This window comes from Panicum hallii, chromosome 2, assembly GCF_002211085.1.
Source record: "Panicum hallii strain FIL2 chromosome 2, PHallii_v3.1, whole genome shotgun sequence".
Lineage (NCBI taxonomy): Eukaryota > Viridiplantae > Streptophyta > Magnoliopsida > Poales > Poaceae > Panicum > Panicum hallii.
Window position 1 is genome coordinate 41,923,625 of NC_038043.1, and position 24,979 is coordinate 41,948,603.

The 24,979-nt window shown below is 46.3% G+C and overlaps 1 protein-coding gene across 2 annotated transcripts; it reads right to left on the reverse strand.

Moving 5' to 3' along the window:
- Positions 1-16,978: 16,978 nt before the first annotated feature.
- On the reverse strand, positions 16,979-21,118 carry LOC112882939 (enhanced ethylene response protein 5). Of its 2 annotated transcripts, XM_025948138.1 has the most exons (12): positions 20,743-21,118; positions 20,576-20,669; positions 20,400-20,489; positions 20,000-20,065; positions 19,708-19,797; positions 19,581-19,637; positions 19,410-19,471; positions 19,239-19,326; positions 17,976-18,052; positions 17,589-17,663; positions 17,402-17,507; positions 16,979-17,316 (listed from the first exon to the last, which is right to left on the reverse strand). In XM_025948138.1, the coding sequence occupies exons 1-12, from the start codon at positions 21,036-21,038 to the stop codon at positions 17,191-17,193; spliced, it is 1,227 nt and encodes a 408-aa protein (XP_025803923.1). In that variant the 5' UTR covers positions 21,039-21,118; the 3' UTR covers positions 16,979-17,190. The 2 variants fall into 2 exon arrangements, with proteins under 2 accessions (XP_025803923.1, XP_025803922.1); XM_025948137.1 differs by having other exon boundaries at positions 20,400-20,485; positions 20,576-21,118.
- Positions 21,119-24,979: the final 3,861 nt, after the last annotated feature.

A 24,979-nucleotide genomic window follows, 5' to 3' on the forward strand; every position in this document is an offset into this window, starting at 1 on the left:
CGTGATTTGTGCCGGTGGGGCACGACACGATCGAGCGAGCTGCTCAACAATCGCTGCTGCGGCGGACGCTACGGGCCTGCCAGGTGGAGGTAACTTTTTTTTTACAATACTTGACGAGTGCGTTTCTATTGATATAACAGAAAAATATAAGGTTATGTCCCTCGGAGATTATAACCAAGCAAAAAAAAAGAAAAAGAGAAATACAGAAACAACACTAGCGGGTTGGATTGGGGTATCAACACGCGCCGAACTCAACATTACTCAACGAGCCGCACAACTCGTCTCTAAAGACAACTCTGTCTGGTCAGAAATTACTCAACAAGCCGCACAACTCGTCTCCAAAAACAACTCTGCCTGGTCGGAAATTACTCCATGCGACAAACGCAACAGAATTGAAGCCCGCGGCACCCACCAAAATATCCACACTCATATAGTCACTGAGAACCTCCAGGCGTGATCCTGTGATGACAGGGAACCGAAAGGTGCAGACTGCACCGCACCGGGAAGACCACCGCCATGCGGGACCCTCCACCGCCGTGTCGCTGCAACACCACCCTCCACTTGACGGAGTGATACCACCAAAACCAGACCTCTTGTAGGCTACCTCGTAGTCGCCACCAAGATAACACAACTGAAAGGATCGATGGACCAAGAGGGGGGGTGAATTGGGCCTTTTTCAATTTCTAAAACAAGATAAAACAACCTTAACCTATGCAAAAACTAGAAAGGCTCCAATTCACCAACCGGATAACTAAACAACCTACACAAGCTAGTTAAGATGAAAAGAGATAAAGCCTAGCAAGGTAGAGCTAACTAGTGATCCCTAAATCAAGCACATGAATGAATTGCATGAAAGATAATGCTTGAAAAAGTAAAGTGGACAAGGGACAACCGGATTTTTCCCGTGGTATCGATGTGTTGGCACACACCCCTAATCCACGTTGTGACACTCACAAAGAGTATTGTCACCTCCCAAGTCACCAAGACGAGGGCGCTCACTAAGAGTCTCCGTTCACCATCCCGGTGTGGTGGAGATCAAGCCACGTACAAGTCTCTTCTCCGGGCTTCCACAATCCTTGGCAAGCTCCGCGAGAATCACCTCGATCACCAAGATCGCCTAGGTGATGCCAATCACCAAGAGTAACAAGCTAAGGCCTTCACTTGAGCAAGAACCAATCACAAAGAATGAATGCACACAAGCTTCTCTCTACTCAAGTCCTTAATCTTGCTTCTTGAATGATTGAATGAACAAGTGTATGAAATGTTGAAGCTCAAAGTGGCTCTTGGCTAAAGTATGTGTGTTTGGATGTTGCCTGGTGCCAAGAGTAGTAGAATGACCCATTGGAGGGGTATATATGGGCAGCTCACACGAATAGAGCCGTTGGAGAAAAAGCTGCCAGAAAACTGCGTAGCGCCGGTTAATCCGACGTCGCTCCAATAGTCATCGTCGGTTTAACCGGTGAATGTAAACTCCCCTTTTGAAAACTAGCCGTTACTGTTTGGGAAAAATAACCGTCGTTGCATCGGTTTAACCGGTGAGTGTAATCATCCTTTGATCAAAAGAAATACCAAGTCACTGGACAACTGCACCGACGTCCAATTTCAAATAGCGTCGGTTTAACCGGTGAGTCTATTTGTCCACTGATCAACTGAAAACCGAGTCTCTGGACAACTGCACCGACGTCCAATTTCAAATAACGTCGGTTTAACCGGTGTATTGACTTGTCCAGACCTGGTGACCTTGTTTAACCGACGTATAGAAAACTTTAGACGTCGGTTAATCCGGTGATAAGGATTTTTCTGAATTTGCCTTTTCTGACTTGAGTCTTGAATGAAATCCAAATATTCTTGAGATATAAGTTGAGAACCACTTATTTGAGCTTCTAGAAACCTGAGTGACCATTGTGTGCATCCATTTTCAAATGACCATGTCCATGCTCAAGTTACTAAGCCTAAACCCCTCTTAATAGTGCGATCACTACAAAACTACAAAACCTATACTAACCTAAGTGTCCTTCTCAACCTTATGACACTTAGGACTAGAAAGATCCTTAGTCTTGACACATTAGAGAGTTGAATGCCGAGATCGCCTTTTTGAATAATGAAAATTAGGGGCCTCTTTTGACAAATAACCAAATGAGCAATAATGATCTATAAAGCTGCACAAACTCATTAGTCACAATAATGGTTGTCATTAATCACCGAAACATACCTTAAGGGCCTAGATGCTTACAATCTCCCCCTTTTTGGTGATTGATGACAACACTGACATAAATAACGAGAGAGCGAGAAGGATATGGCAAGAATAAACACAGGCAAACTCGAAAGAAAGGAACCAAAGAGCTCAAAGGCTCAAACGAAATCCATAGATATGTCTCAAAAGCTCAGCATGCTCAAATGACAAATGTACATATCCATGAACTAAAACCAAATATAAGACAATATATAATACAATAAGAAACAACAGAGTCCTGATCGAGCTCTCTCTAGTGCTACCCTCCCCCTGACTCCCTCTCCCCCTTTGGCATCAAAGCCCAAAAAGGATAGCTACTGATCCGGGTGCCGCGGGACGGCGAGGAAGCGATCCGGGTCATCATCGTCGTCGTCGTCGTCAGACGGTGGATCCTCGGTGACAGACGGAAGCTGCTGATCTGAAGGGCCTGCTGGTGCTGAGCTGACCGGAGGTGTAGCTGTCGTCGAGGCTGTCGTCGAGGCCCTGGTGCTAGCACTGCCTGGGAGAGGGTCCGTGGAAGTAGTAGCCGGCTCAGCAGAAGATGTGTCAACATCTGAAGTAGTGAGTGCTGATGCTGCCGGCTGTGACGACTGCTGAAGTAAGGACACCTCTCCGCCTCCCCCTGAAGGTAGTGGCTGTGGTACTGCGGGGAGGCCAACTGACTGCACTGCAGAGGGTGACTCCTGGAAGAGTGAGGTCGCAGGCAGAGGAGAGAAAAGAGGACGACTCGCAGACCCAAGAAGTGCAGACAGTGAGAACATGATCTCCGGGGTCGCAGAAGAAGCTGGAGCAGTGGGGGCCGGAGCAGGTGTAACTGCAAGTGGTGGTGCTCCGGCGCCCTGAAGACCTGACTGTGCTGGCTGCTGAGGGGCGAGTCCGGTGTGAGAATATAACTGTGAAATCATCCCGAACATCGCCATCATGCCCTGCTGCATCTGCTGAAACTGAGCATCCGTCCTCTGAGAGACTCTGTCAATAAGGCCGACGAAACGCTCCTCTGTAGCAGCTCGCTCTCGGGCGGCCTCCCTCTGAATCTGTGCAAGCTGGGCCTCATGGGCTCTCCTGGCCTCCCCCTGTGCCCGGCGGTCCTCTCTCTGCTGTGTGACCAGCTGCTGTAGAAGAGCGGTGAGCTCAGACGGCTGAGACACCTGAGACTCTGAAACTGTAGTAGCAGCAGCTGACACTGGAGCTGGCTCTCCTGAACCCCCTGCCTCGTGATCATGACTCGCTGGAGCAGGTGCAGGGAAGTACTTCTCATCCTCGGAGGAGTCTGACTCTAGGTCTGACCAATGAATCTCATCATCTCCTCCGGGAAGCTGTGCCTCTGCGGCAAGCAGTGCCTCATCCTCCTGGGCCACTCGGGCCTGTACCTCTGGTGACAATCGTGCCATGGCAGCACGATCTGCCTGTCTCCCTCTCCTCCTGTCTGAGGGTGCTGTCGGTCGGTAAACTGGAAACCAGGGAGTCTCGTCCTGTCTGTAGACAGCACTGATGGGTGACTCAGCTGGCACAATCATGGAGCAAATAAAACTGATCCAGTGAGCATATGGGAACTGACGCACGACTCCCATCCCATCAGTGATGACATCCTCAATCTCTGCCAGAATAAAATCAACAATATCGAACGGCTCGTGAGTGAGGATGTGAAGTAGTAGCAGCTGCTGCAGACCAGTGAACCCGTCTGGGTAGCCACTCCTCGGGAGCAAAGTCCTCCGGAGTGCCATGTGAACTGCGTAAGCCTCTGGGGTCAGCAGGCTGGGAACTCTGGCGTAGGAAGCCGGGAAGGGCTGGCGGAAGCACTGTGAGATAGCCTCGTGAGAAGGTGCTATTCCGCCAATCATGGCTCTGCGCGGTGGATCAGCATCACCATATACCATCTCGTGCAGGGAGACGTCAACCAAGTCAACTCCTAGAATCCCTGCAAGTGTCGCTCTGGACAAACCAAACACCTGCCCCCCAAACATGAAGTGAACTGCTCTGCGCTCTGGGGCAATCCAAGCTGTGGCGTAGAAAACTCTGACCCAGTCCTCAATATATCTGTTCCTCTCAATCGAGAGCAACCTGGGCAGACCTCTGAAGTGCTCGAAGTGCTCGCGGACATCTGCTCCCCCTGCAGCTGTCCTCAGTGAAACCCAGTCGAGAACCCTGTGCGGAAATATCCTGTGGCCCCGCCTCTGGTAGGTCTCGTAGAAACTGGCCTGAAGAAGTGTCCAGAATCTGCGATCGACCCGGCTGTCTCGTGTCACGGGAAACCACTCCTCCTCCTGTACACTCCACCTGAGCCTCTTGACCTTTGCCGCATTGGCCTTGGTCAAGTTCTGGAGCAGCACACCTGGCTCCAGACGCACGACAGTGTCCATGCGGAACACTGCGCGCTCGGCCGCTAGGGCCTCGGCTCGACGAGCTGCTGCTGCTGCTGCTGTGGACCTGCGAGGCTCCTGCGGCTGGTGGCCTCCTCGCGTCCTAGGTCCGGTGCGACGCTCGGTCGCAGGTGGAGTCTCCTCTGCGGGGGACGTCTGCCGAGTGCGGCCAGAACGTCGTAGAGCTGGTGACTGAGGTGTAGCCTGCCCCTGAGACTGCTCTGACTGCTCTGACTCTGAAGCTGAATCGGACTCTGCCGCTGAGAGTGACTGCGCTGACTCTGCTGCTGCTGCTGCGGCTCTGGTGGCCCTGGCACCTCTGACTCTGCCCATGCCTCTGCCTCTGCCTCTGCCCCTGGCTGCTGGATCTCTGATTGCGAACGGACGAGCACGGCCAGACGCCTGCTCCTCGGCGGCCTTAGCCACCATCTCGGCCCTCTCGGCCTCTCTCGCTGCGCGAGTCCGCTTGCGTGCGGGCTCCTCAACCACGATCTCCTTTCCTTTCCTCTTGTCACGGCCCATCACGATCACAGATAGCAACAAGACGCGGTGACACGGCAGTGACGTCGACGCGGTGGCGCAAGGGCTCGCTGGTGCGGTGGCGCGCTAGTGGTGAATGGCGGCGGCGCGGTCGCAATGCAGGCGGTGCTTGGGCACGGCTGGGCGCGTACGGGCGGCGAGAGCGAAGGTGGCACGGGTGCGTGCGCGGCAGATGGTGAAGGACGGTGGCGGCGGCGCGGGCGCGACAGGCGGTGGTGCGACGACGGCCGGCGCGGGAATGCGGCGGGCGGCGGCGGCACGGTGGTGGACGGGCGCAAGTGAGGGGCCGGTGCGTGCGCGCGGGCGGCAGGTGACGGCGGTGGCGCGGGCGCAGGCGGCAGTGGGGTGAAAGACGGTGGCGGCAGCGCGGGAGTGCGGCGGGCGGCGGAGCGAGGCGACGCGAGCGGCGTACGGCGGCGCGTGCGGGCGGTGCAAGGCGGCGGACGGCGGCGGCGGAGACAGGAGCAAGGACGAAGGCGAGGGGTCGAGCAAAACACGAGCGAGAGTGAGGTCGTGACCGGTCAAGAGAGGAATATGACATGTGGACCCCGCAGATTTTCTTATCGCCGGTTGATCCGACGCTTAGGTTTTGAACACCGGTTGATTGCGTCGGTGCAGTTTACCAGAAACCCTGCCAAATTTGTATCTGTACGCCGGTTGAACCGATGATCTGAAAAGTGAACTCGTCGGTTGAACGATGCAAATAACAGTTGATTTTCAGGTCAAAATCGAGTTCTGTTCATCGGTTGATCCGATGCTTCAAACTTTGCATACGCCGGTTGAACGCCTGAAATGACTGAGCTGTGGCTGACACTTAGTAACGCCGGTTAAACCGATGGGTATGAATCCATTGAACGTCGGTTTAACCGGTGAACCCAAAAACCCTCTCTCAGCTCACTTTTCTATGCTAAGTCCAATGAACTTATAAGATTCAACTAAACTCAAGTTAATGGACTTGCATAGGCGACTTTACCCCTCAAAATAGGATAGTTTAATAACTTAAATAGTTTTTCTTTTCAAAATCAAGGATAAGTCGCAAGAGAGACAAAGCGCCAAATTAAAATGTATGAGCCATGTCATAGGAATATTGAAGGAGGAAAGCTTCAAACTCACACTGACATTGCTCACTAGGCAATAACGCACCTAACACTTTACTCTCTTCACTTCTCATGAATTAAGATCTTGCATGTAAAACAAGTCTCATCTTCATTAAGTGATCTCCTTTGTGACTTTTACGCATGCAATGATAATGCAAATTACAAACACATGTGAAAGAAAGGTAAACATGAGATGCACAACTATATGACAAGAAATGCATAGCGAGAATTTAAGATCTACTTGTCAAGTTTGATCCCACGGAAAGCTTCTTCATGATGAGCCTTTCTACAAGCCTAGAGGAAAACAGGTGGACCACCACCTCTAGCTAAACCCTTGCTCATCACTATCTTACCATGGTTAGACAAGTGTCCTATATGTATGCATTTTTCTATATGACATGGCAACTTACATGACGTTTGCCGCATCTAACACATTTAGCTCATTTCTTAGCCTAACAAAGGTACTCTCGTCTAAAGGTTTTGTGAAAATATCCGCCAATTGCTCCTCGGATCTCACACCTTGAAGGGAAATGTCCCCCTTGGCTTCGTGATCACGCAAAAAGTGATGGCGAATATCAATGTGCTTTGTGCGAGAGTGTTGAACCGGATTCTTGGCAATTTTTACGGCACTTTCATTGTCACAAAGGAGTGGAATTCTTCCTAGTTTCACACCAAAGTCCAAAAGGGTTTGCTTCATATATAGGATTTGGGCACAACATGCACCGGCAGCTATATATTCCGCTTCCGCGGTGGACAAAGCCATGGAATTTTGCTTCTTACTCGACCAAGAAACTAGAGAACGCCCAACCAAGTGGCAACCCCCGGAGGTACTCTTGCGATCGACACGGCTTCCGGCAAAATCCGAATCCGAGTATCCCAAGAGATCTAAGCTAGCGCCTTTGGGGTACCACAAGCCTATGCTAGGAGTGTGCTTGAGATACCGAAGGATCCTATTCACAGCCGAGAGATGTGATTCCTTAGGGTTAGCTTGAAAACGGGAACACAAGCACACACTAAACATTATATCGGGCCTAGATGCGGTAAGGTAAAGCAAAGACCCTATCATAGAGCGATAGAGGGATTGGTCAACCGGTTTACCGTCCACATCCAAGTCGAGATGCCCATTGGTTGCCATGGGTGTCTTGATTGGCTTACATTCATCCATCTTGAACTTCTTCAAGATATCTTTAGTATATTTTTCTTGATAAATGAATGTCCCTTCCTTCATTTGTTTAACTTGAAAACCAAGGAAGAAGGTCAATTCGCCAATCATGGACATCTCGAATTCGCTAGACATCATGGTAGCAAACTCATGGCTTAGTAAATCATTAGTTGAGCCAAAGATAATATCGTCAACATAAATTTGACAAATGAAAAGATCCCCGTTGCCGTCTTTTGTGAACAAGGTGGTGTCCACCCTCCCGATCTTGAAGCCTTGCATGATTAGGAAGTTACGAAGCCTCTCATACCAAGCCCTTGGAGCTTGTTTGAGCCCATAGAGTGCCTTGTGCAACCTATAAACATGATTAGGATTCCTCGGATCTTCAAACCCGGGAGGTTGCTCAACATAAACAAGTTCGTTAATAAAGCCATTTAAGAACGCACTTTTCACATCCATTTGATATAACTTAATATTATGATGTGAAGAGTAAGCAAGAAGGATGCGGATAGCTTCAAGTCTTGCGACCGGAGCAAAAGTTTCACCAAAATCCAAACCTTCGACTTGAGAAAACCCTTTTGCCACAAGTCTTGCTTTGTTGCGTACTACCACCCCATGTTCATCTTGCTTGTTTCGAAAGACCCACTTTGTGCCGATGATGTTCTTGTCTTTTGGAGGAGCTTCGAGGACCCAAACTTCATTGCGGGTGAAATTATTCAATTCTTCTTGCATGGCCATCACCCAATCCGAGTCCTCAAGTGCTTCCTCTATGCTAGTGGGTTCAATACAAGAAACAAACGAGTGATGTTCGCAAAATGAAGCATGCTTAGAACGAGTTCTTACTCCTTTGGAAGGACTACCAATGATTTGACCAATTGGATGATCCTTGGAGATGCGACCATGCTTCACTAGCGGTATTTGCGTGGATGCTTGTTGGGGTGGATCATGAGTGATTTGTGCTTGTGGTGGAACATTTTGCTCTTCTTGTTCTTGGACTTGGGGTGTTGGCGTTGACACATTTTCTTGAGGTAGTGGGTCAACTTTATCTTGATTTTCATCCACTAGGGGTGCCGTGGAGGTGCTTGGTGTAGATGAGGAAGGTCCTCCCCCTTGATCATTGCCTTCATGCACCTCTTCCGGCTTGATATCCCCAATGGACATCTTCTTCAAGGCTTCTTCAATCTCTTCATCCCCTACATTTTCATAGCCAACAACCTCCTCTTGGGAGCCATTAGATTCATCAAACTCCACATCACATGTTTCTTCAACTAACCCGGAGGTTTGATTGAATACTCTATATGCTTTGGAGTTTGATGCATAACCAAGAAAGAAACCTTCATCACATCTACTTTCAAACTTACCGAGCCTTTTCTTCTTATAAATGAAGCATTTGCAACTAAAGACTCGAAAGTATGATATATTTGGTTTCCTCCCGGTGATGAGCTCATATGGAGTTTTCTTGAGGAGTCGGTGAGGATACACTCGGTTGGATGCATGACACGCCGTGTTGATTGCTTCCGCCCAAAACTTCTCGGACGTGCCATAATCATCCAACATTGCTCTTGCTAGGGTGATGAGTGTCTTGTTCTTTCTTTCCACCACACCATTTTGTTGAGGCGTGTAGGTGGCGGAAAACTCATGTTTGACTCCTTCTTCATCGCACCATTCTTCAATCTTCATATTTTTGAACTCGGTGCCGTTGTCACTTCGAATCTTCACGATTGGGGAATTATATTCCCTTTGAGCTTTTCTTGCAAATGTCTTGAAGATTTCCGGAGTTTCACCCTTATCGCCTAGAAACATGACCCAAGTGTAACGTGAAAAATCATCAACAATAACTAGGCAATAGAGGTTACCACCAATGCTCTTGTATGAAGTTGGACCAAAGAGATCCATGTGTAGTAACTCGAGCGGCTTGGAGGTAGACAACATTGTCTTGATAGGATGATGAGTTGCAACTTGCTTCCCGGCTTGACATGCTTTGCATAGCTTGTTCTTGTCAAAAGTAACGTCCTTTATGCCGGTGATCATCCCTCTCTTGTGGGCTTTCTTGAGGTTGCTCATGCCAATATGAGCAATTCTTCTATGCCAAAGCCACCCAAGAGACGACTTGGTGAAGAGGCAAGTCATGGTGCTTGTTTGCTTTGAAGAGAAATCCACCAAATAGATATTGCCATGCCTAAACCCCGTGAATACCAATGACTTGTCTTTTTCATGAGTCACTACAACATCATTCTTGTCAAAGGCACACGTTAGTCCAAGATCACACAATTGTGCAATTGAAATGAGGTTAAAACTAAGTGCTTCTACAAACAAAACATTTGAAATGGATAAATCTTTTGAAATTGCAATTCTACCCAAACCTAAGACTTTCCCCTTAGAGTTATCACCATAGGTGACATGTTCATGATCGCCGGGGTCTTCAAGTGAGGTGAACATGCTATCATTGCCGGTCATATGTTGAGAGCAACCGCTATCAAGTACCCAGTGTTTTCCACCGGCTTTGTAGTTCACCTACACACATGAGAATTTATTTTTGAGTTTTCGGAACCCAAACAAGCTTTGGGCCTTGCACATGTGTGACAAGAGCTTTTGGGACCCAAAGTTGCTTGGGGAGCTTCTTCTTCGACTCCTTAGCAATTTTGCCAATGAACTTGGCCTTCACCTTGCCCTTCACTTTACTCAAGAGAAAATGATTATTTTGAAACATTGATGAGTAATTCTTGGGTAATTTAGGAAGAGGACGTGATGGTAAAGTGCACTCCCTAGTGTGGTGCCCGGTGACTTGGCAATGTTGACAATATGACCCAACTTCCTTGATGAAGCTTGTCTTGATCTCCGGAGAAGGAATTGTAGCCATGTTTGGCTCCGGAAATGAACCAAGACCTCTCTTACCATAGTCACGGGCATTGTTAAAGAGAATCTCCTTGTGGATGTATTCTCCCTTTGAGAGTTTCTCCACACTACTCTTGAGGCTTGCCACTTGATCCATCAATTCCTTTTCCCTAGAAGAGGCAAGCTTGGGCACAACATTAGTGGCATATGCATCAATGAGTAGGTCATCACATGAAGTAGAAGCATTGACCTTTTCATTAACAACTTTCTCAAGACTTGGGTCAATTACTTCATAAGCAAATTCAAGTTCTTGATACTTGTGAGCCAACTCCCTATGCTCTTGTTTGAGCTTTTTGTGGCTCTCTTCAACTTGCTTAGCAAGTACAAGTGACTCATTGTGCTTTTTGAGCAAGTCATTGTACTTACTAAGTAAGTCGGAGTGGGCAAGCTCTAACTTGGCATGAGTGCTCTCAAGAACTTTAACTTTGCCCTTTTCCCTCTTGATGACGGATGTATACTCATTGATGAGGTTAGTAAATTTATTTGGATCAAACTCTTCATCACTATCATCTTCACTATCTACCTCACATACCTTGATGTTACCTTTTGCCATGAGGCACATAGGAGGCGGAGGTAGAGATGGTTCTTCATTGGTGAGGGCGATGGTGACAATGTCTTCTTCATCACTTGAGTCTTCGCTTGATGAGACATCGGTCACCCATTCTTGTTTCTCCACCAAGAAACTTTTCTTGGTGTGCCCTTTCTTCTTTGGGAAGAGCTTGGTCTTCTTGTCATGGGTCTTCTTCTTCCCAAATCTCTTGTTTTTGTTCTTCCTCTCCTCTTCTTCATCATCGCTTGAATCATGGCGATGCTTACTCTTGTTGTCCTTGCTTCTTTTGTCCGGCTTGGGGCAATTTGGACGGATGTGTCCTTTTTCGCCACAATTGTAGCAAATCTTGTTCTTGACATCCATTGGCCGGAACATTCCCTTCTTGGAGTCAAAGTTGAAGCCCTTCTTATTGATCTTCTCGTTCAAGCGTGTGAACTTTCTCATCATGAGAGCAAGCTCTCCATCATCTTCAACATCGGATGAGCTCTCATGATGATCATCTTCTTCATTGCTTGAGCTTGAGTCTTGTTTGACCATCTTGAGCTTGCGGGATTTGTTTGTCTTGGTCTTTAGAGCAATTGACTTGCTTGAAGTTGGCTCTTCGGTCATACCAAGAATGCTCATTTCATGAGCGCGAATTTCGCCCACAAGTTCTCCAACTTCCATTGCGGCGAGATCCTCCTTTTGAAGCATAGCATTGATAATGTTATACTTGGGCTTCGGGAGTAGCATGAGGATCTTGCGGTTGATGGATGCACTGTCAATTTTGGATATTTCAAGTGCATTAATGTTCTTGACAATGACATTCAAGCGAGAATACATATCATTGCAATTTTCATGAGCTAGCATTTTGAAGGAATCATACTTAGCTCTAAACAAGTGATATTTTTGTTCACGAACTTTGGTAGAACCTTCATGTATTTCAATGAGCTCCTTCCAAATATCACTTGCTAGGTCCATGCCATTTACTCTAGCAAAGACCTCCTCACTAATAGCTTCGAAAATTGCATTTCTAGCTCTAGCATTCCATTTTAATTGGTCGGGGGTGGGATCTCCGGTGAACCCGACTTTAGTTGCCAACCACACTTCGGGGGCAATCGCATCAAGGTATGCGGCCATGCGAACTTTCCAATAGGCAAAGTTCTTGCCCTCGAAGTGAGGCGGCGAACCACCCATCTTGGCCATAGCTCTAGGCGGTGAAGCCTAATGATCCAAATGAGCAACGAGGCTCTGATACCAATTGAAAGGATCGATGGACCAAGAGGGGGGGGGGTGAATTGGGCCTTTTTCAATTTCTAAAACAAGATAAAACAACCTTAACCTATGCAAAAACTAGAAAGGCTCCAATTCACCAACCGGATAACTAAACAACCTACACAAGCTAGTTAAGATGAAAAGAGATAAAGCCTAGCAAGGTAGAGCTAACTAGTGATCCCTAAATCAAGCACATGAATGAATTGCATGAAAGATAATGCTTGAAAAAGTAAAGTGGACAAGGGACAACCGGATTTTTCCCGTGGTATCGATGTGTTGGCACACACCCCTAATCCACGTTGTGACACTCACAAAGAGTATTGTCACCTCCCAAGTCACCAAGACGAGGGCGCTCACTAAGAGTCTCCGTTCACCATCCCGGTGTGGTGGAGATCAAGCCACGTACAAGTCTCTTCTCCGGGCTTGCACAATCCTTGGCAAGCTCCGCGAGAATCACCTCGATCACCAAGATCGCCTAGGTGATGCCAATCACCAAGAGTAACAAGCTAAGACCTTCACTTGAGCAAGAACCAATCACAAAGAATGAATGCACACAAGCTTCTCTCTACTCAAGTCCTTAATCTTGCTTCTTGAATGATTGAATGAACAAGTGTATGAAATGTTGAAGCTCAAAGTGGCTCTTGGCTAAAGTATGTGTGTTTGGATGTTGCCTGGTGCCAAGAGTAGTAGAATGACCCATTGGAGGGGTATATATGGGCAGCTCACACGAATAGAGCCGTTGGAGAAAAAGCTGCCAGAAAACTGCGTAGCGCCGGTTAATCCGACGTCGCTCCAATAGTCATTGTCGGTTTAACCGGTGAATGTAAACTCTCCTTTTGAAAACTAGCCGTTACTGTTTGGGAAAAATAACCGTCGTTGCATCGGTTTAACCGGTGAGTGTAATCATCCTTTGATCAAAAGAAATACCAAGTCACTGGACAACTGCACCGACGTCCAATTTCAAATAGCGTCGGTTTAACCGGTGAGTCTATTTGTCCACTGATCAACTGAAAACCGAGTCTCTGGACAACTGCACCGACGTCCAATTTCAAATAACGTCGGTTTAACCGGTGTATTGACTTGTCCAGACCTGGTGACCTTGTTTAACCGACGTATAGAAAACTTTAGACGTCGGTTAATCCGGTGATAAGGATTTTTCTGAATTTGCCTTTTCTGACTTGAGTCTTGAATGAAATCCAAATATTCTTGAGATATAAGTTGAGAACCACTTATTTGAGCTTCTACAAACCTGAGTGACCATTGTGTGCATCCATTTTCAAATGACCATGTCCATGCTCAAGTTACTAAGCCTAAACCCCTCTTAATAGTGCGATCACTACAAAACTACAAAACCTATACTAACCTAAGTGTCCTTCTCAACCTTATGACACTTAGGACTAGAAAGATCCTTAGTCTTGACACATTAGAGAGTTGAATGCCGAGATCGCCTTTTTGAATAATGAAAATTAGGGGCCTCTTTTGACAAATAACCAAATGAGCAATAATGATCTATAAAGCTGCACAAACTCATTAGTCACAATAATGGTTGTCATTAATCACCGAAACATACCTTAAGGGCCTAGATGCTTACAACAACGCGCGGAGGCCTCACCACTTCTGCCGTTGGACCTCGCTCTCATCGCCTCGAAGAATCACCACGCGTGGGGACCTCGCCACACCCGTCACAATACTCCACGCCACGGTTCCGTTTCCTTTGCTGCCGTCGGGGTGGTGAGCAATGTTGCCCCACGTCCCTAGAACTCCATCAATGCTAAGCCACCACCGCAGGCCGACCTCACCTACTTGCTTCACCCGCGCACATGACCTCTGCCGCCATGCCATCAAACTGAAGACGTTGCTTGTGCCGTCTTTCGATGATGTACCGCACCGGATAGCCAGCCAAGCTGAGGAGCCCGCCGCGGTCCGTTGCAAGCCAAGTCGTCCCATGATGCCAATGCCACAAGTGCCATCCTTCGATGCAGTCCCACACTGCACTGACAGATGCCAGGCAACGCCAGCCGCCGCGGTCCGCTGCAAGCAGCCACAACCGACAAACATGCAACAACCTCCGGCCACCTCCATAGCTGCGAACGCCACCCCGAGGGCTGGACAACACCCGTTCAGCTTGCCACGCGGCGGAAAAACCAACATTGTCCGCTGCCGCCTATGACCAATGGACAAAAATACCTCATGCCTAGATGGGTCTAAAGATGATGCCTTCATGAAGGACACAATCCCAAAAGGCTCCGCCGTCGCTCGTCTAGGAACTGGATAGGATTTTCACCTAGAGAGCCTCGTGCAACAAGGTTGTAGCTCCAAGATGACGCCCGCAACAGGGAAAACGACGCCCTAGCGCGCCGCCATCATCTGCAAGGGCTTTCGCCCAGAGCATTCCAAACCCTCGCTACACGCTCACGGCTAGGCACTCCCGGACCATAGCCACGGCAGCCCATCTAGGGCGGCTCCGCCGCCATGCCTCCACGCACCACGCCGCTGACCTCCACCTCCGCTGCGCTCACCGCCCAGAACCGAGCTCCTCACACGCAGCCACCTCTGCACCACGGCCATCTCTGCACCAGCCCACCACTGCGCGCCGCTCCCGTAGTACGGCGAGGCAGCCCTACACCCACCACATGCCGTTGCCACGTAGCTATCGCCTCGCCCGATGTGTGCCCTCACGGCCTCCGCCGCGCAGGTGCCGCCGTGTGCACCGCGTAGAGGTCGCCGCCGCCGCACTGCACGGCCCACGCCGCCACGCGCCCTACGCCAGGCCGCGGCTGTAGTCACCATCGGGACACCGCACCGCGCTGCCAGACCCAAGCTAAGGAGGGCCGTCTGGCTGCAGATCCGGTGATAGGAAGACCGGATCCTCCTACGGCCGGGCCGGATCCGCGCCGCTGAAGCACCGACGTGCAACCAGGCCATGGGTTCTCTACGCCGTCCCACCCCATCGCGTGAGTTCCCCAATGGCCGAGTCGCTCCACCGCTGCCTTCCTCGCCAGCCGTCGGGCTTTCGGAGGCCCGCTCGGGCGACGGCGAGGGGGGAAGGCGGCGAGGGCTAGAGGCGGCGGCGCAAGGGAGCCCCCTGTTCGCCTTGCGGTGAGGGGGGGGGGGGGGGAGGGATTTGTCCTGTAGGTCGAGGTAACGGGTCAGACGTGTTGGTCTGGCGGTGGATCTTTACACGACGAGGTGTGACACATTTGGTATGGTGCTGGGAATTGGCATGGTTCTCTGATTTCCAAAGTTGATCTTACGATCTTGCGGAGAGTACTAGAGCAGGTACTTTCTTTTGTAAGATTTCTTTAATTCACCTGTCTTTGCTGGGTAGGGCAGGAGAACTAGAGCAGCAGCAATCGTACTAATAATACCCCGGCAGATGAGATGCAGGCGAATTAATTCTGCTTGCTAATTAACGCTCCTTAAATTAAGTACGGCACTTGTACTGTACGTCCGGCCGTTCCGTGGTACAGATGCTAGTGAGTAGTGATGCGGTGCTCTCTTCACCTGTTAGTTTTTCTAGTACCGGCTACGGTAGATGCGCGATGGCCAATGGGCGCATGCACGTCGCATGGACGGTAGAGTACAGAGGGAGTGCGGAGGGTTTGGATAGCCAACTGTAATGTGCAGCTGCTTGTGAGTAACAGAAGTGCCGTGCGAAAGCGCATATTTGGTGTTTCGCACGTTTCTGCAATCATGCTGTCGACTCCGGAAATAGCCGGCAGCTAAATCTACTTAAAATATGTATTGCACATTAAGATCGGATGTGGCCTACCATACAATGACTCAAGATTTATATTGATTCAGGCAAAATGCTCTACGTCTAGTCGGCGGTCAGTCGGTTGTACTGCTTAAGCCCAGGTGCTCGAGAGAGTCTGAGGAGTTAGAGGGTTTCAAGTGATGAATTGTCTCTGGTTCAAATCTATCGAGGGATCAACCCTCCTTTTCCTAAACGGAGGACCCTCCATTCTATAGTCCAGGGGGGCTCCATTACAGGAGATCTAAGGGTGTGAGAATAGAAAGAAAGGACTCCGACCCGTCGGTCGGGGTCGTCAGCTTCGTCAGTCGGGCCTTACCATCCCGTCAGTCGGATCCTTCCTAACCACCGCCCAAGTCACACGTCGTGGGGCAAGCATCTTGTCTTCTTCCTACACGTCATGCTCCGTCGGTCAGCGGGTGTGGGGGCGTCGATGGATATGGTATGGCTATCACGCCCCATCCCTGGCATCTCGCCGGGCCACTTCGTCATGACGGGGGACGTTTCGACCGTATCATGATGACGTTTCATCCCATCCCTTCAGTGAGGATGGGCAGGTAGAATAGTGGCACTCTACTGCCACAGCACAGGGAACTGTAACCCCGTGAAGGAAGCCGTGAAGGAAGTGGTTGGCCGTGTATGACAGGTTAGCTCTGAGGTTCATTCTTATCCTTCGTACCTACTCCTACCGCCCGCTAGTAAGCCGGGCCCGGCCTCCCGGCTAGCCTGCCAATCGGGGAGGCGGGCACGTGTAAAGCGGAGCTCGATCGGAGTACCCGGTCAGCGCCTCGGTCATCCCGACCGAGTTGCCAGTCGGGATCGTGGGCCGCGACCCTCCAGACAAAGTTGTTGCCTTGTATTGACGGATACTTATTCCAAGTCCAGTCGGCCTTGGACCAGGCCTACTGGGGAGACCCGGGTCCTGGACCCGTCACGTGCACTGCGGGTCTAAGGCTGTGTAACTTTTGAGGCTCTGCTTGCAACTGCACCAGTACGAAGCCATAGACAGAAATGGGCCGGTAGCAGAACAATACTCTGCTGAGCCAGACCCAACACTGAACGTCCATTCATTTTGCATACTCGGCGGCCGATCACCTAATCTTTTGATATAATCAAAACAAGATCACCAAATGGGCTACTTGAAAAGACATGTTAGGGTGCAAACTACCCATCGTACGGGAAACCATCGCTCCCAAATTGACGGCCAACAATGATACATTGATAGAAGTTACATCCGAGAGTGTTTTTGTCAGACAAGGGTTTCAGTAACTATGAAAATGCATGCCCAAACATCAATCGATGAGCAACATTCACCAGAATTACAAGATGATCATTAAAGATCCTGTGACTAAACAGGCTTCCCGTTCAGCTTCGGGAACGGGTCTTGTTTGCTGAGGACAAGGACCTTGCTCTTGTGAGCAAAGTAACCTTTTATGAGGTTCTTGTATATGAGGCATGCCATGATACACTCCACCTGGTAGCAAGGTGAGAAACTGGGTTAAATACGTCGCAGATAAACTGTCTGCAAGATATGATAGATTGATGCGCTCTCGAATCACCTCATCGACATCCATGTCGATTTCAAGCCATTTCAGAGCTTTTACGACAACACCTAGCTTAATTTGATGTGCCTTGGCTGGTTCCTTCTGCCTCTGAATGATATGGCTGTGAAAAAACAGCAGAGACTGTAAGGATTAGGACAAAAGGTGTGAAGCAATCTAGAGATGACTTCAGTTTTGCACTCACATTTTCTTAACTAGTCTCTGATAGACCTGAAGTTCAAGTTTCTCCAATACAAGGTAGACACCAGATTTCAAAAATCTTGCAAAAACAGATATTAGAGACAGTTAAAGGAGTGAAGCTGATTTAGGATAGGAACAGATGAATTAAGAAATCTTGCAAAACAAATAAGATATCAAAGACAGTGAATGGATTGGAGCTGATTTAGCCGAGGAACAGGTAAATTAAAGAAATCTTACAAAACAAATAAGATATAATTGACAGTGAATAGATTGAAGCTAATTTAGCAGAGGAACCAGTGAATCCAAATCTCTTGCAATGCAAAACAAATAAATATCATAGACAGTAAAATGATTGAAACTAATCCAAGGACCAGCGAACAGGTAAACTTACTGGTCTTCATGCCTGTCTAGGGCTTGCCTGAGAAGCCTGAGATCCCCTCTCTTAAGTGAAGTCATAACATCTGCATACTGAAAGGTCATATTACCACTTGTGCAAATCCCAATGAGAAGCATGACAGATCTCCCTAGATGAGTAACTATAGCACCATAAAATACAAGTCAAGCATGTTTATCGAAGAATAACGGATACGATGGAGAAGCATATTTAGCAAAAGTAGTAAGTACAACCATCAAAACGAGCTTAAGAGTATCAGCCTAAACAATAGTAGCTGTTAATGAGAAGACCAGAAAGATTAGCAAGGGAATTCAAAATAGCAGTCACTAGCAAAACAATCAGCTGGAGGTCATACCAAAACAACGTGTTCCCCTTTCATATCTTGGCATGTTTACCTCTGAAGTCGGTTAATGGTCATGTTTACACATAGTATGTTCATCATTATGGCAATTCATTGAAAAGCGAGGCTCGTCTTTGATGAATGAAAAGATAGTGTGTTTATAACCAGCCTGACTCACCAACCATGGTTTCATAGGCTGCTGTAAATAAGGTTGAGTGGTCAGGGCTTCCATACTAAACTCAATCGATAGCCATATCAACTCACCTAGAAGCTGTTCTAGTATAATTTGTGTAAAATGAGGCCATTATGTGGCCTAGCTGCTGATTACATGGTAGCAGATAGGGCCACATATTCCATGTGTATGACAGGGTATATGGCCTGGGACACCCGTGTTCAGAACAGTGGCGACAGCAGTAGATGAAAGGAAAAGGGCCTGTTCCAAAATGCATGTAGTAGGTCTCACAGGGCTTAGGTGTACTGTAGGATCTTTTCTTCACAACCCTTGTTTTAAACAGGGTAAACTTAATAAGAAAAGTTGTATCCTTCAGATTAAGAATCAACAAATGTAAAATTCTTTTAAATGTAACCAATATGTGGTGAAACTATTCTGTCATATGTCAAATACGAATTTTCAGCCCCATTGAATCCTCCTATCTACTCTTTGCAAAACCAGCTTTATACATCGAGAATGGGACAACGTTACCCTTTCAAGCATATTAAATGTGTCGTCACCTGTAAAGGTCTTCATGTAACAAAGCAGTGATTACACTGTTGCCGAAGTAACATGAGAAAAAAAAATAGCCTCATGTCATTTTGTAGTTGAGGAAGGTGGATGGTTCAATTCTGATGCATATATCACATGCTACAATTGCCTCCAATTTAAGCAATAACCCGTGAGTACTGAGTAGAAGTAAACATACCTCAAGCAGATTGTATCTCTCCAGGAGGGTCCTTTTTGGCAGTACACCTATTGAAAGCTTTACGGGGATAAGAAACTTCAAAATTCTCCTAAAAGTGGAACAAGGTTTGAGTTACAACACACATGTATGCTATAAATCACATGCTACACAAACCCCATGCAATATAAGTACCTCAAATTTGACTCGCTTTGAGGATTGCAATGCATCAAAGCATAAGTTAGCTTCTGATCTGCCTGATTTAATGAAACAAAAACTTGTGTTAGCAATTTCGCTATTTTGTTGGTCAAAATATCTTTGTAACCATGAAAATGTTCGCGCGTGCTAGAGAGATAGAGAGCTTACGACAAGAAAGTTCTCATTGAACACCTCCAGGCGCCCAGTGTAATACATGTAAGTGACCTGTACCATCACAAGGTAACTGATTAAGTCTCCGAGAGGGAACAATGGCTGTAAACTACGCTTATTTTACCTTATCTTTCACTGGAAAATCTTCAAAATCGAAATTCCTGGCAGTTTCGATACTTCTTATGACACTACGACAAAGGTTTACTGTTCCAAGCTGCATAATTTCATCATCAGCTCCAAGTCCTTGTTAACATAAAATATATTACTGATGAACTAGTGTACATACTACACTTAACTACTCATCAAACATAATGTCATCACTGCATATTGTATATATTTCGTTTTGTTCAATTAGTAAATCTAGCAACACAAGTTACAGACAGATGAACAAAAAATTACAAGGAAAACAACCCTACCCTGAAGTAAATTTTGAATAGCTGGCAGGTAACATAGAGTGCTCCAATACGCTTAGGTCCTTTCACCTGAAATATTGGACAGAAAACAGCTATCAAAACACAACAGATGATAGAAATAAATATGATGCATCAAAGAACAGGCTGAACGGTTAGCCAATAAAAAATACCTGAAAGATTTCAATGCAAGAATAGCCACTAAATGATGTTCCTCATAATTCGTATGAGCCAGAAAACGATAAGACACGGAATCTAATTCCAACATCAACTATTCAAGCCTAGCTAATTAGCATAGCAATTACCAAAATAGCTCACAGCTGTCCTAGTAATTCATTTGAAGCTTAGTAGCCTAAATCACCATTCAAGCAAGAATACTGAACAAATCTTTCAATCAATAGCATACCGCTAGTGCGCCGAAAACTTTCATCAGGAAGGACCCAGCTGCCTGAAGCTTGTCAGGGTTCTTACCGGTCATCGCAAGCTCCCTATCTGCCTACACCAAGACAATACACCAGAATACATGAGCCAAATACTCAAAAGTTCACACACCCAGATGGCCAGATCAGCCACCCCACTCACCTTCTCGGCGAGCAGCCTGATCTCGAGAGCCACAGTGTGCATCGCCTCCATCGCCCACGGTGTCTCCCAGTTCCTGAACTCCTGCAGGAATGCGCTGCAACCAAAACCACGTCAAATATTCAAAGAATCCAACACATTGAACCGAATCCGGAGGAAGCGGGACGAACTTGGCGGCCTTCTCGAACGAGGAGTAGGCGTCAGCGAAACGCTGGAGGGAGTGGGAGTGGATGGCGCGGAGCAGCGGGACGAGGAGGTCAGCGAGGTGCGGGAAGCGGTCGCCGGCGAGGCGCGGGAAGTCGGGGAAGGCGGCGAGGGCGTCGGAGAGAAGGGTGGAACCGGGCGCGGAGACTGCGAAGAGGGAGGCGAGCGCAGCGCCGTCCGACGAGGAGATAGCGTCGACCACGCGGGAGAGGTAGTCGCCGATGCGGCGGTGCGCCTCGCCCATGCTCAGGTACGCTGCCATCTCCGGCGGCGGCGTTGGGGTTTCGGGTTTCAGAATTCGGCGGCGGCGGCTGGAAGAAGCCGGGTATCGGGTTCGATCCAGACGTGGCGACGGTCGAGTCACAATTGTCCGAAGAGAGGTGCCGATCAGCAACCCTCGCCGTCGATCGAGAAATCGACGGTTATGATCGAGTTCTGCTTGGCTACACGGAACCAAAATAAGTTTTCACTTAAAGAAATTTCAAACATATTACCCCTAATTACTTATACTAATTGTAATTGAAAATCATATTGTTTATTTGATGCTTTAGAATCTAAAAAATGTGAATGCATTGGAACGAGAAAGTAGTACCTGTATACCATTAGATGATTTCATACCCTTCTCTTCTTGATATTTGGTATTGGTTTAATTAGATTGACCTTACTAGAGTTAAAAGAACACTGTTTGTGGAATAAAATTTGAATGCTAAAGGAGTATTATTTTAAAATGGAGAAAGTATTTCTTTGCTAAAAATTGTTTGACCGTTGCATCATTCTTTTGTGCCTGACCTATTTAGAGCAAGTATGTTGGTATTATCCAATAGGTGATCTCACATATTGCCACATAATTTTAAGATTATATAAATAGATAATACTTATAGTGGGTTGTATTTTAAGATTTCTCACAATAATTGTTTAATCCATTAATTTGTACATAAAAAGAAATTTTGTGAGCTATATGGAAAAACAACTTGTACAATACTTAGAAAAGTGATCTTGTAGTCTTTAATTTTAGTTTATAAGACGGTTGTTTCGCAAAACAATTATCTCATTCTCTCTCTCCACCTCCTCTCACCTCCATGTAAAAAAGAAAATAGCATAGACTGTATAAGATAATCTATCAGCTCGCTAATGCGTACCAATATAGTTACCCTTACCCTTACCATGATGAACTCCTTAAAAATTGTATCAACAAGTTTGTCATGAAAGCTTATCTTTGCCTGCAAAAATTGAATAACACACATAAGAACAAGAAAGAACGCATCAAAATTTTGGATCAATGATTAAGCACTCAAGTTTGGATCTTACAAACCGAGATCTTAGAACCGTTCTTGACAAATTAATCTAAGCCAAACTCAAATCTAGTTTGGACGATGGTTTTTAAATATAAAGGATTAGGATCAGCCAAGGAACAGACACGTCCCTAGTGAACTCCAACATAATAAACGACCCACGACTCAAAATAAGATGGTGCAGCACTCTGACAGCTTGTGGACATCCACTTGTTTTGACGATTCCTGTTGACTCAGACCTAATCTTGACGTGAGATTGGTGATATTGGAAATATTATGTTCTTAGTTTTTTATCTATATATACAACGTAAAAATATAGAGTCCGTATATGACATGGATGACGATTTTAGTGCGAGCTGCTCTTGGACTTCGAGCTGAACTCGAACTTGGTATGTTATGGGTCTCCAACTTAAGTTTGGACGCCCTTGTTGGCCTTCTCCTCCTCCGTGCCTCTCTTCAACCACGTTCTGATACTCTTCATTGTTTCTAAGTACAATAATATCATTAGATAATATACCATTCTTAGAGTTACAAAGAGTATACATAAACAAGCTCATTTGTGATTTAGTTGCCGAGCTCAAACTCTAGTGATTAGCCCCTGCACATCAACGTAACAAAATAGTGATATTCTCATCAAAAAGTACGAATAAGGGGCTGAGAGCGTAACATAGCCGAGCTCTCAAAACTAGTTGAACTTTCGATAAAAACAGTTGATATGGATAAAGTTGGCAGAGCAGAAGACACAATTAAACATGAATCAAAGCAGACAACTTTATCATAGATACGGTTAAGTTGGATCAAATGCTCAAATCGGCTAGAGCTCCTGGACCCAGGGGCGGATCCAGCATGGGGGTGGAGCCCCCTCCCCCCAACTTTTTTCAGCCATGGATGAAGAAGAGGAATAAGAAAAGGAGGAGGAAGAAGAAGAAGAAAAGGTGAGGAGGAGGAGGAGGAGGAAGAAGAAGAAGACGACAGCCCTCCTAACTTCAATCCTTAGATCCGCCATTGCCTCGACCAACAACTAGAGGGTGAGTTGAAGTCTAGGTGACCTGGAAAAATAATGCGTCGACCCATGGATCAGAACTAGCTTAGCGTCCGGCTGTAAGCTTGTACTAGAACCCGTCGGTTGAGCCGGAGGTACCAGTACATAAAGGTTTGAATAAGATCGAGCTGATTGAGCACATATCTCTATACGATTGTTAGTAATATTTTGAGCTTTGAAACACCTGCATTGTATCAAATTTAGATTCCTTTGTAGTATGATTTTTAAAAATGGAACTAAACCTTTAACTTGAATCCGGAAGCTTGCAAACCTTTTCCTTTAAAATATTGCAGATGCTAATCACCTTATTCACATCTTTATTTACCACTAAAACAATGAAAATCCATTAAGGAGGGTTGAATCCACTTTCAGCATCACAAGCGAATCTGGCGCTAACATAGTTTCATCTAGATAAATAGTGTTGGATGAGTCTCAAATTCTTGGCCTGCTTGTTATGCAAGGATCAGTTCAACACCCAAGACAACCTCCTTCTCCACAAGATTTTTCTCAAACTAGTCAAAGGCCTATACGTTCAATGACCCCACCCTACGAGGATCGCTTTGGCTAGGGATGTAAGTAGATGGGACAGATATCACTGATATCATATTTGTTTTCATATTTTTCTTCGGAGTCAGATTCGGACACGGATACCTGTCGGATACAGATAAGAATTCGGATTATCTCGGCTACAAATACGAATGTATATATATCAAATACATGACAAGACGGATACAGATAATATTGGTCAAGCATATTTCCTCTGAAACTTTTGAAATAACTAGATCTTTAACAGCATCAATAACAGCACAGGTTAGACGCGTTGCCACCTAAGACTAGTGTCAATAATTTGAGAGTGCTGATTTGAGAGTGCTGGAAAATGTACTTTGATATTTGGCTCCAGCTCATTTTCCTTATAAAAGTTAGATCATTACAAACGTCTAGTATCCCCTACTCATTTTTCATTTTAAATATGCTTGGAAAGGGGTGTAAATCGTATGTTACCTTACGAAAAGCATTTGTCTTCTCTAGATTTTATATAGAATAGCTAGGGGTGTAAATAGTACGGATATTTTCTGACCGACTGACCGAAAGGGGTTGGATAGTGGTTGTGATATCATTTTCGTATATCCGGATAGTTTTTTGATACCGGATGCGAATTCGGATATTTTATCCAGATATCAGATTCGAATATAATACGGGTAATATACGTCGGATATCGGATATCCAGTTGGATAATCCGGATAGTTAAGTTGGATACTAAATTCGGATAGTTGCATTATACAATATATATATATATATATATATTAATAAAAATCTGATTTAATCTCTAAAAGTTCATCACTAATTCATTTCAAATCAGAAAAATATACAATTAGTACCAAAATATTTCTAAAAATATAAACTACCTATTGGTACTATATTGAAGGTGAATCTATTTATTCATAGTTTAGTAATAAGTTAGAAATATCATGTGATGGTTGTTAATTTGCTTCATTAAGTATGATTTGATTAAAATTTGAACTTGTAGGATGTTTGAATGTTACAACACGTGTATGAATAAATATTGTATTTACTAGATATCCGAATAAACATCCGTGTCTGATATTATCTGCATCCGGTTCACTTTGTATTCGATACGCATCTATTCGTATTCGTAACCAAAGCAATCCGAATTCGTATTTGTATTCGAGGCTATCCGTGTTCAAATTCGAATTTGATAGAAAACTTGACAGCAAATACAATATTAATGATATCCGTCCGTATCCGATTTGTTTACATCTCTAGGAATAGCTTGTGAAGAAAACAAATACCCATCGACAAAAATCGGTGCAAATGAATCTTCAACATCTTTCCCTATTCTTCGATGGA